The sequence below is a fragment of the Spermophilus citellus genome (assembly GCF_964194105.1).
Source record: "Spermophilus citellus genome assembly, chromosome: 4".
NCBI lineage: Eukaryota > Metazoa > Chordata > Mammalia > Rodentia > Sciuridae > Spermophilus > Spermophilus citellus.
Window position 1 is genome coordinate 39,168,320 of NC_138185.1, and position 12,601 is coordinate 39,180,920.

Here is a 12,601-nt window from a genome sequence, read left to right on the forward strand (position 1 = left end):
TTCCTATGAATTTGATGTGTGGGTGGATGAAGGACAGAAGTGTTTCAAACATAATTGCTAAGTTTTAGCTCATAACCAGATGGTTGGTGCCCTTCATGGACAAACAGTAGAAGATGAATGTGGGTGAGCAGAGACAGTTCTGACAGTTTTTATATTCACGTTTTATGTTCATATTTGAATATATCAGGTGTGAAGTGCTTTTGAAATATCAGAGATGTCATGTAGGTAGTTGGGTTTATAAGTAGAAGGCCACTGGCATGGTTAAAATTGTGAGTCATTTGTGAAGCAATTTCCTGGGATAAGAGCATGGAATGAATAGGGAAAGTTCCTTGGTACTGACCCCTACAAGCCTTATATAACAGCCAGGCAGAAGGATGAGCCTATAGAATGACTGAGAAGGAATAGCCAACAGAAACGCCAGAAAAGTTTTAGAATTCCTTGAACCAAGGGAAAGGGTTGCAAAACAATAGGAGCACTCAACAGCATCAAAAGCAAAATGCAGACTGAAAGAAAAATTCACTAGCTTTAAGAACTAGAAGGTTATTGGTGACTTTGGTGAGAATTCCTTTTTGGAGTTAGGGTAGTAGAGTAGTAGTGGTATTGGGAGTAGGTTCAGATATAAGTGGAAGGCAAGGAGCAAGAGAGAGCAGATACTTTCTGCTCAAGAGGTCTGACTGAAGAAGTGAGGTATGAAAAGGTTACAACTTAACTGCTGAGTGTAAGAACCCAGGTTCTTCCATAGGAGAGATGACTCCAGAAGAGAGAAGATGATAATGGTGATATCAGGTTCAGAGAAGGTAGAATGAGATAAAAAGGATGGAGTTGACATTGGATAAGGGGAGGGACAGTTTTATAGAAGGAAGGGAAGTGGGATGGTCCTAATGGATGTAGGTGTTTATGTTTGATAACAGGAAGTTCTAATCTCATGGGTTTATCTTTTTCAAACAAAGTGATACCATATGTTGAGAATGAAAGGATCAAAAGTTAGAGAATTGTGTGGAAAAGATTCAAAATAGTCATTGGAAAGAAAGGGGAGGTAAATCAACCAGGACAAGTTACAGAGTTTGAAGGGTGCATTTGAATTTGGTCAGATACATCTATAGTAGTTGGCAACTGAGAATTAGACACAGATAAGCAGATATAAGCAGGGTTAGTTTGGGTTGGGGTTTTGCTTGGTGAGACAAAGACAAAAGCAAAAGATATAGCAGTAATGTAACTGAAATGATTAGCCAAAGAATCTAGACTGGAGAAAAAAGGAAATGGGGGTAGGGGCAAATGAGCTAACAAATTGGGAGAAAGAAGCCATGCAGTGGCAATTCCAAAAGCAGTTAGAGAATGGTTGTGGTTGAAGTACCTGAAAACCCTGGAGGAATAGAAAGATATGGTCAGAAAATGGGATGTTTGATTTGGGAAGTAAAATAATGATAGTAAGTGATAACTCTCAGGCTGGGACTTACCCCAGATACAAAGACAGAAGTAGGGTAATAGAAAATTTTACCAAAGATGAGTAAATTAAAAAATCTTAGAGGCCATGGAATTTGATGATTATTAACATTGAAGTCATCCACGATGGTGGCAGGACTGGAGTTTAGGGAAAAATTGAGCCAAGTGTTTAACCCTTTGATGAAGCTGTTATGTTTGACAGTGAGCAGGAGTGGGAGGTGGTTATGGCCAAATGGTATGGAACTCAGCAGGGTGTTTCAGAGGGTGGAGGAAGTAGCAGCATGAAAGAGGCTCTGGGGAACAGCAAGGGCACAAACCCTACCTCCCAACTCCTAAAGAGGTGAGGTATGCAAGCCGCTTGAGAAGGCTGCTGGAGAAGTGATTTTCTCAAAAGTGACCCTCAGCTGACCTCCTTTGTGAGACTTTGTGAAATGCTTTCTTTTTCACTTAGGGCATAGAAATGGGAGAAGCTAGAGGAATTAAATGTGTATTCCGTGAAACCAGAATTATACTTACACGGGGTACCCTTTATATGGTCCTGAAAAATTATAAAATAATTTAAAATAGGGTGATAAAAATACTTACCTAGTTTTTATTTATAGATTTATAGTTTTGTTTTGCAAGCATTTCTGTGCTTGCTTCCTTCAGTTGTCCTCTTGATAACTACTTTACTCCTGTATTACAAGTGAGAAAAGAGAACACTTGACTGTTAGTGGCAGAGTTGGGACCAAACTCTTGCTTCCAGTTCTTACTTTGGTGCTGTCTTAACTGATCCTGTTGGCTTGTAGTTGTCTATTGGTAATAAAGTCCGTTTCACGCATTGTCTGGCTTGAGTATCGTACTCTGTCAACTTTGCAAGCAGAAATTGAGTAGCTGAAAACATCATTTTAGTCACCTTTTATATATAGTGCAGAATTGGAATCCTATAGGTACATGCTCAAAATGTTAGAAATCAGTAAAAAAAATCACAAAACCCTCTTCCTGAGTATTGCCCCCAAGTACTAAAACTCCATAATCAGGGAGCCCACTTTATCCAAAGCCTTAGAGATGGTAGTGAGCTGATTATTTCTCATTTAGGCTCCAATGATAAAACTGTTCTTCAAATAATGGTATTTATTTTTGTTCTGTTCTATAATAAATGCTGTACTCATGATTCATTTCAAGAAAGAAAAGAGACTAAAAATTAGACCTATCAGTTGGAAAAGGTTACTGCCCACTGATTTTAAAATATGGTTCTTTGTGCTTAGTACAATTTTCAGATATCCTGTTTTTACAGGTGCATAGTTTGAGGCACAGAAATCTTTTGTCTGTGCTCACATTAAATGTTATACTTTGAATCCAAAGTCCTTACTGCATATTTGATATGTGTATATTTTTTTAAAAAATGAAGTTGGCATATGTGTTCAGTAAAATTCACTAGTCTTATAGGTAGAGCTGCTTGCATTTTTAACCACTTTCCAATTTATACAACATTTTTAGCTCCCCAGAAGTTTGCCTCAGGTCCCTTCCCAAGTGGTAAAACTTTCCTCTAACCTTTTTAAATGAGTCTGATATTTTGAGAACTATTCCTAATATTTACCTTCAAGAGACTTTGTCAGTTCTTCTCTTTTACTGTAGAACTTTTACAAAAATCATGTACTTGGGCTGGGGATGTGGCTCAAGCAGTAGCGCACTCGCCTGGCATGCGTGCGGCCCAGGTTCGATCCTCAGCACCACATACCAACAAAGATGTTGTGTCCGCCGAGAACTAAAAAATAATAAATATTAAAAATTCTCTCTCTCTCTCTCTCTCTCTCTCTCTCTCTCTCTCTCTCCCTCTCTCCTCTTTCAGAAAAAAAAAATCATGTACTTGAGTCTTTTTTAAAATTTTTTGGTGGTACTAGGGATTGAACCTAAGACCTCATATGTACTAGATAAGTGCTCTACCACTAAGCTACCTTCTCCAGCCCTTTATTTTTTTGAGACAGTGTCTAGCTGAGTTGCCCAAACTGACCCAGAACTCGAGATCCTCTAGCTTCAGCCTCCTGAGTAGCTGGGATTACAGGTGTGTACCATGACATCTGGCACACTTTGGTCTCTTATATCTATGATCCATAAGAGGATTAAGAGGAATTATCTAAATATAACTTTAAAAAGTGATATGTAACAAATTAGATATAAACATTAACTGATGCATATTATATTCATTAACTTAAATTTATTGAGTGTGTACCATGTGCCAACCACTGAGCCAGTGGTGAAAATACATAGCTCCTGACCTTCAAGTAGCTGATATTCTAGAAGAGAGAGACAGACAGACCCATCCACAGAAATAGACAAGCCTTCAACTGTAAAATGAGAGAAACATAAGGAAAAAGCCCTAAATATGTCTAGGGAAACTTTTGCAAAAAAGGCAGCACCTAAATTATAATGAATACACCAGAAGTGGTCTGCTTTGGTTGGGGGGCATGTATTCTACATCTAGGATACAACTAGCTCTAGCTCCTATAAAATTATGGAGTCATAAGAAGATATGCAGATTCTTCACTCTCCCAATGAAAACACTATACAGTAACTCAGTATTGCTTGGGTATGTAGAATGGGGAGATCGTAGAAACAATAGAGCATCAGAGATTTCTGTGAATTTTCAGTTGAGCCTTGTAGCATCTTGGAAGAATGTTGCCTAAAGATGAATAGTCAGATTAGTGTGTTAGAAAGCTCACCATCCAGCATCATTAATGAAGAAGGTAAGACTATATATAAGGGAACTAAGGCACAAAGAGAAGTTACTGTTCAAGATAATGTAGTTAGTAAGTAGTCAGGAATTATACAGGCAAGCAGCCTAAGTCACGTAACCTTAAATCTCAACCACTCTGCCATGTAAAATGTCAGAAGCAGATAGGATGGGGAAAATGTTTATGGCAGATAGGAGCAGCCTAGGAGACTTCAGATATGCTCCTTTGCTGACTAGAATGTTACCTTCAAATTGGTTTTTGTGTCTTATATTGGTGTTATACTTTTTTCTCAATGGTTGCGCTTATGTCTCATTTAAGCTACCATTATTGTTAATTCACAGAAAAAAAAAAAGTCCAGAATGTTGACTAATTTTACAAAACATGTTACCTATCAACTGATGAGTGCATGAGAAATTTTCGAGGCTTTCACAGTGGTTTTAAGGTAAGTTCACTTATTGTTTTTAGGCAATACCAAGTATTGTTCCTGATAAACTATCATAAGGTTTTTTTAATTTTAGTAAGCAGTTGAACTTAACCTTAAAAACACTGTGAGGGGCTGGGGATGTGGCTCAAGCGGTAGCGCGCTCGCCTGGCATGCGTGCGGCCCGGGTTCGATCCTCAGCACCACATACCAACAAAGATGTTGTGTCCGCCGAGAACTAAAAAAAAATAAATATTAAAAAAAAACACTGTGAGAGTTTTAAACAGTTATTTGCTGGCTTGATTCTTCTGTTATCCCAAAGCCCAGAATACTTCTGAAGTAAGAAATATTTTTCCTAGGTAGTCTTCGGTAAAGCTTCATCATAATGTATTATATGTCATTCCATTTTAAAGATGTCAAAATTGAGCCTAAGAGAGGTTAGATCACTTTGTCCCAGGTTATAAAGCATTATGATCCCAAAAGATGGATTCTTTCCACCACTCTACACTGCTTCCACAAAGAAAGTAAGGCAGTATGTTTCTCTTGTGAAGGAAGAATGAACTACTATAGCAGCAGTTATCACCAATGCATGTGGCAGTGCTCTTTGCATTTCTCCATGGCTGATCTGGGCCAGACCTGCAGAGACAGCATATGTCTAGTAAAGTTAACTAGTATATCCAAATATTGGTTGTTTCAAAGGCATTTTAGAATGTCTGGTGCATCACATGTTTACATTAAAAAACAGTTAATCTGGCTTCCCCTCTTCTTGTCTATATCTACTCTGTAAGTAAGCCAGGGCAATGGGAAATTAAACAGAAATGAAAATATATTCTTCATCAGCAATAACTCTTCCAATGTAAGTCTCAGTTTATGTTTACTTACTATGTAAGAGAATGTTTTAAAATTAAATTATGTAGAAGCCTTTAGAAGTCATCTAGTGTGGTCACCCTGAAGACCCAGAGTAATAGTTCTAAAATAGTCCAATTGCTTCTTGACAGCAAGAATAAGCTCCACATTTTTCTTGATGATTAATCTACTAGTTTATATCTATTGTTCTTCATGAATTGATGCTACTAAACTCAAAGGATGTAGGATGGACTTAGAATCAGATTCATTATTTTAGAGGCTAACAGGAACCTTCTGAGATTGGAAAGAAGAGAAAGGTTTAGTTATTGCAGCTAACTTGTTGATTGTTTTTAATAAAGCTATTGAAAACTTAGAAGATTATTATTTTTAATCTATTGAATACTGATATGAGTATCAGTATTCAATAGATTAAAATGAATGAGTTCATTCATTTCTCGATTTGCGAAAGTAGAAAAAACAAAAGAAACTGACATTTGATAGTGGAGTAAAGTTTAATGTAAATAGTAAATAGAGACAGGCACAGTGGTGCATGCCTGTAATCCCAGCAACTCGGAAGGCTGAGATAGGAGGATCACAAGTATTAGACCAGCCTTAGTAACTTAGTGAGGACATAAGCTACTTAGGAGACCCTGTCTCAAAAAATTTTTATAAAAAGGTATGGGGATGTGGTTAAGTGCCCTGGGCTCAATCCTCAGTACAATAAATAAATAAAAGAATAAATAGAATTTTCCTTTTTTAAAATTCTTTTCATTTTGAAGACTGGATCAAAATGTAGTCTTTTATAGTAATTTTGTTTATATATTTAAAAAAATCAAATATGCAACATTAACTTTTAACAAATAATAGAATAAGGGCTGGGGTTGTACCTCAGTGGTAGAGCACTTGCCTAGCATGTGTGAAGCACTGGGTTCAGTCTCAGAACTGCATATAAATACATAAAGATCTATCAAAATCTAAAAAAGTATTTAGAAAAAATAAATAAAGGACATTTAACAAAACAAACAAATAGGGCTAGGGTTGTGGCTCAGTGTTAGAGTGCTCACCTAGCACGTGTGAGGTCCTGGGTTCAATCCTCAGCACCACATAAAAACAAATAAACAACATAAAAAGATATTAAAAAAAAACAAATAGTAGAATAATATCCTACTCTTAACCATCAACTTTAATGAAAGAAGTCTAAAAATAAATTTTAAGATATTAAGGGAAGTGTCTCTGAAAAGAATGCTTACATTTTTGGCTTAGAAGGAATAAGGCATTGTGGCATTATCCTGTCCTTTTTAAAAGAATACAACTAAAAGGCATAAGATGTGACATTCTTAGAAAGGCACTTATCGATCCTGATGACTCATCTGAGGGGCCAGTCACCTTGCTTTTGTCAAACTAACTTATTTTTAGACTAGTGTTAGTAAGAAAAACACTGTGAGGTTTCCCTCCTAAAAATTGGTTTCTTTACCTGTCTTAATATTCAAGAGGCTTCAAATAATTGTGCTTAAGAATCAGGCACCTATAATCTGAAAGTGAAATGAGATTTAGGTTATTGTACAATACATGATAATCAGAGACTGAGGATAGATTCATTTTTGGATAAGATATGTTAAATCAGTGATATTGAGCTGTTCTGAGTATTTGCTGTTTTCTCTCAAATTGCCTTTGGTATATTTTTAGGTATGGGTGAGAGTAACTGTTCTTGGAATAGGAAAGCCCTGCTACACAGAGAAACAATGCTGGCAGCTGCAGCGGTTTATGGAGGTAAAGGATTGGCTGCTTTTTCCACCTGGGCTATGTCATGTTAATTCCCTTAACATTGCCAGTGCTTTTTTGTTAACTGTTAAGTACCATCAGACTTCATGTTCTTCCTCTCGGATATATAGATGCAGTAGCTCTGTATCTTTTTCCAAATAACCCTTATCTGCTTATTGTCAGTCTCTCCATGTTAAGAATTTTTTGTGTAAGGCATTCTAAGAACCCTGCAATTGCCATATTTCACTACATAATCGTATCAGATTTTGTGCCAAATTTTTTTTGCAAAAAAAGTGCTAGTATCACTTAAAAATCATTTGTGGGCTGGGGCTGTAACTCAATGGCAGAGCACTTGCCTCAAATAGGTGAGGCACTGGGTTCGCTCCTCAGCACCACATAAAAATTAACAAAGACAACTACAATTTTTTTTTTTTTTAAATTTACTAAAACTGTCTTTGGATGCACAGAGTAGGATGCACAGAATACTTGTGAACATACATTAATGTGGTGGTGATGATTATGCAGTGAAATATGGTATCCTAGTACCCATTTATCTTTGCAGGAGGTGAGTTTTATTGAGCAAATTTTCTCCCCACTTGCATTATTTAAGACTTTAACTATTACTTGTCTTTATAGAAATGTACAGAAATGAAGATGGTTCAGTACCTGCCACATACCAGATCTATTACATGATAGGATGGAAGTATCATGATTCTCAGGTAACATTATTTCTGTTTATTTTTCATTGTTTATTAACTTAGGGTGGGTTTTCTTATATGAAAAGATTAAGGGAATAAGGACTATATATATGTATTTCTAATATCTTGAATCTTTATCATTATTTTCAGGCAAGACCAGCTGAAAGAGGTTCTGCAACCGTGTCATTTGGAGAGCTAGGAAAATTAAACAATCTTATGTCACAGACGGAAAAGTCACAATAAATATTTTATTCAGTGTTACTATAGTCCAGAATTTTCATCAGAAATCGATAGTCTTCACATAGAAAATTAATACATTTTGAAGCAAGGAGCAATCTATAAATCATTTACTGGCTGAAATCAAGTAATTAGAATAACTCAATACCACATCTATATTTTGTAAGCATTGCAGGGTCACATTGTTTTTATTTTCATAAGGATGCTATTATCTAGGGATTTGGATCTTTTTTGCCTATTCAACCTAAGAGAAAGAAAATGTTTTCCTTGAAAACCTACAAATATATATAAATTTTGATTTGATGGGAAAACATTGCTCATGCTGGCATTTTTGTACCTTTTCCTCCTCTGTTCTTTTGTTACTTCTGTGGGAGGACCATAGCCATGGAATGAGAGGAAGAACATGAGAGATCCTTTAGAGTTCTGGCCCATTTAGAATGAAAACAGACTTTTTGTCATGACTGCTATAAAATTTGAAGAAAACAACAAAAACAACAACCTTGATATTAAAATGAAACTGAAGACTGAAGGATATATAAAATACTTAAGCCAAAATTATTTGTCAAACTATTTTCTTTGCCTTGAAGAGAAACAAGATTATGTGCCTTTTTAAGAGCTGCTGTGTAATTTTGAACTTTAGAAGAACATGTATTTTTTTTAATCCCTCCTTGCCCTTTTCCCCCTTTTTAAAAGCATGTGAATTCTAATCTTTCTTTGTTTTCACCTCCATGGTCAGGGTGGAACCACCATGGTTTTATATCCCACCCTACCTTAGGAAAGAAGAAAACATTTTAAAGAGTTACAGAGACAAAATCACATGTATAAAAGTCTCTATGCAGTGATTAAATGAGCTGTTATTTTTAGACTTTCCTTTGTAATTTCAGACCTTTAGTAGTACCATGCTAATTCATGTTCACTGACCATTGTCATCTAAGTTTCAGAAGTATTTGGAAACAGTCAAGCTCACACATCTTAGAATCAATGGGAAGAAGATACTGGTAAAAAGAGGAAACAAGGAGGAAGCTGGAGAACAAGCAAGAGTGAGTGCCAAGTCCATTTTCTTCAGTTAGTGGCAAGCTATTTTGCTTGTCCCAGCCTCCTCTTCAGCCTTAAGTAATTTATTATACTATTTACTTATCTTTTTCCTCTCAGTCTCTCTCCCACATGCTTACCCTTCCTTGACCAAAGAAGTACCAGGCTCTTCATGAGTGGGGGCTGTTTTACCCTGCACAAAGCCTACTAATTTGCACATAGTAGTTATTCACTTATATTTTGAATTGAACTAAATTACATGAAAAACATGCCTTTCCAAAGATTAAATTATAGTTAAAAACCAAAGTTTTATAGGAGAAAAATTTGGGGAAAATCTGATATTTGAAATATCATGTTCTTGGTAGCTTTCTTGTTTTATTTTTTGTTTTGTTTTGTTTTATGTATATGTATATGTGTATATATATATATGTGTGTGTGTGTGTGTGTGTGTGTGTATTTTTTAAGTTGGACACAATACCTTTATTTTATTTTATTTATTTTTATGTGGTGCTGAGGATCGAACCCAGTGCCTCACATGTAGGCAAGCGCTCTACCACTGAGCCACAATCCCAGCCTCTATTTTTGTTTTTAACACAAAATGAAAGAAAATACTAATGAAGTAGAATTTGGGAAGTTGGATTTTGTTTTTTGTTTTGGGGTTTTTGTTTTGTTTTGTTTTGTTTTTAGCTTAATTTTTGGAATTTGAAGAGAACAACAACAACCTTGGTATTAAAATTAAACTGAAGACTGAAGGATATATAAATTCTAGGTATTTATGTTTCCAAAAGGACACAAGTTGACATGCATTAATTTTTTAAAATATTTTTTTAGATGTCGATGGAATTTTATTTTTATTTATTTATTCATATGTGGTACTGGGAATCGAACCCAGTGCCTCACACATGCTAGGCAAGCACTCCACCACTGAGCCACAATCCCAGCCCACATTAATTTTTGTTTTTAAAGTACACATACAAAACTGTTAAGTGATTATTGCTGAGGAACTAGATGTGTCTGTGTCAGTCATTCTGTTTGAATGTCTGTCAGGGGATGGAAAAACTAGGAGGAACACTTATACCTGTTAGATTTTTACCTTTCTGTAAATTTGGATTTTTTTTTTAAACCAGGAATATTACTTTTGTTTGTTTAATAGCCGTAGGGTATATGTGGACAGTGAGGTGAGACTGGAGAGGAGTCTACTTGGGCTTTCTCAAAAATAAGCTCCATTAGTTTGAAAAAATTAAAAGAATTAACACAACTAAGTGAGGACTCCTATTGTTTAATGTGATTGGCAGTAATGGAATTCTTTTAATGTAAGTGACAGAGGTAAAATTAGTTTTTTAGTTAATAGCTACTTGAAGTATTTTATCAAGCTTTAATTGTATGGAACTTGAGGAAATTCATTTTTCTGAACAGAAATTTTTTTCCAAATCATTAGATTTCATTCTTTTAAGCAACAAAATGTCTTATTAAAAATCTTTCCAGGGCTGGGGTTGTGGCTCAGTGGTAGAGTGCTCACCTAGAATGCATGAGGCATTAGGTTCATTCCTCAGCACCACATAAAAATAAAATAAAGATATTGTATTCAAGGGGCTGGGATAGTAGCCCAGTGGTAGAGCACTTACTTGCCTAGCATGTGTGAGGCATTGGGTTTGATTCTCAGCACTGCATATAAATAAATAATAAAATAAAGGCCCGTTGGGGGAAAAAAAATTATATCCACTTAAAACTAAAAAATAAATATTTTTTAAAAAATATTTTTCGGGGCTGGGGATGTGGCTCAAGTGGTAGCGCGCTCGCCTGGCATGCGCAGGCGCTAGGTTCAACCCTCAGCACCACATAAAAATAAAATAGAGATGTTGTGTCCACCGAAAACTAAAAAAAAAAATAAATATTAAAAAATTCTCTCTCTTTAAAAAAAATATTTTTCAAAACTTGTTACGTTTTTAATGGCATGTAGAAAATAAACATTTCTTAATAACCCCACAGTTATTATCATAAATTCAAGTTGTATTTTATTGTTTTTTCCCAAACTGTCTGGCCCTAATAATGATTTGGTTTGTTTTGTGTCTCTTGTTCCATACACTTCTTATTTGTTGTCAGTTTTCAGTCTTAACAGTTTAACAAAAATGAACTTAACTGAATCAGGTTTTGCCCCTTCTGATCTGCTTTAAGATTAGAATTCAGGCTGGGCATGGTGACGCACACCTGTAATCCTAATGACTCAAGAGGCTGAGGCAGGAGAATCACAAGTTCAAGACCAGCCTGGGCAACTTAGCAAGACACTTTCCCCCCAGCTTTTTTTTTTTTTTTTTAATTTTAAGGGATGGGGGTATAGTTTGGTGCTAGAGCACCCCTAGGGTTCAATCCCCAGTACCACAAAAAGAAGAAAAAAATATAATTCAGATTGGAATGTTTCTAGGACTTGTGTTTAGGGTTGTCAATCTAATATAGGACTGCAGTGTGTGCTCACTGTGGTATCTGTTGGATGCTGGGAAACTTTCTGGATTGTTTCCTGGTTCTTAGCGATGTTTTAAGTTGTTGGCCTAGAGAATTCCAAAGGTAGCAGTATATATGAAAGTTAGATTCATAAAACAAAGATTGTTTGCTTTACAGAAAGAACATAGTAATTGTTCAGATTGAAGCTACCCTTGTACATCAAGTATGTGACATGATTATAAGAAGTTATAAATGTGTAATTTATAAAGCATCTGTGAAGTTTGGTTGTTTTTCAAACCCTTTTAGTACCATCTTTATCCACTAGGTGGAAACAACTACAGTATGGACTACATTGAAGACCTTGTATTACAGTTTTTATACTGATTTATGTAGGACTAGAATGAAAGTATTTTACCATGAATTGGTTTCTGTCTAGGAAAGAAATTAATATTTATACATATTTGTAAAATAGAAAGATATTTTAAGCAGGATTATTATTTTATTCCTTTGTGTACTATTAGTAGCCTCTCTTGCCTAATAAATGTTTGAACTCAGGAGAGGGCAAGGAAGAATTTTCTTGCAGTTGTTAATTAGGTTTAGTTTTAGGAAACTAAAACTAATCATAAATGAACCTGTATTTCCAAAAATTGTATATTAATTTTCCTCCTAGATACTTTATAAATAATCTTAGTGGTTTAAAAAATAAAACATTAAATTAAAAATAGAATAAGGTACACTGGGCCCTGGTAAGTTTTATTAACAAATAATAAAATAATGCTTTTCTGGCTCTGGTGGTTTTAAAATCTATCCACAAATTTTTTTATATGCATCTCTTTAAAAAATGGAGCTTTGTTCCAATCCCTTTGAGTATGGGGATCTAGTGACTTCCTCCCAATAAATAGAATATGGAAGTAAGAGTGTATCACTTCTAAGACTCAGTAATAAAAGGCATTGCTTACTCCTTACTCTCTTTTGAATACAACCTCGTGAAAAGACCCTGATCCAGAACC

At 35.4% G+C, this 12,601-nt stretch overlaps 1 protein-coding gene across 4 annotated transcripts in view; it reads left to right on the forward strand.

Moving 5' to 3' along the window:
- NDUFAF5 (NADH:ubiquinone oxidoreductase complex assembly factor 5) overlaps positions 1 to 8,144 on the forward strand; it is a 33,353-nt gene extending 25,209 nt beyond the window's left edge. For 2 of the 4 annotated variants that reach the window (XM_081293545.1, XM_081293544.1), the window contains 3 exons: positions 7,111 to 7,194; positions 7,822 to 7,904; positions 8,034 to 8,144. In XM_081293545.1, the coding sequence (XP_081149671.1) occupies positions 7,111 to 7,194; positions 7,822 to 7,904; positions 8,034 to 8,126 (260 nt within the window). In that variant the 3' untranslated portion in view covers positions 8,127 to 8,144. Of the gene's footprint in view, positions 1 to 4,498; positions 4,600 to 7,110; positions 7,195 to 7,821; positions 7,905 to 8,033 lie in introns of those variants that run through there. The other 2 variants (XR_014021895.1, XR_014021896.1) reach the window with 2 other exon arrangements.
- The last annotated feature ends 4,457 nt before the right edge of the window (positions 8,145 to 12,601 follow it).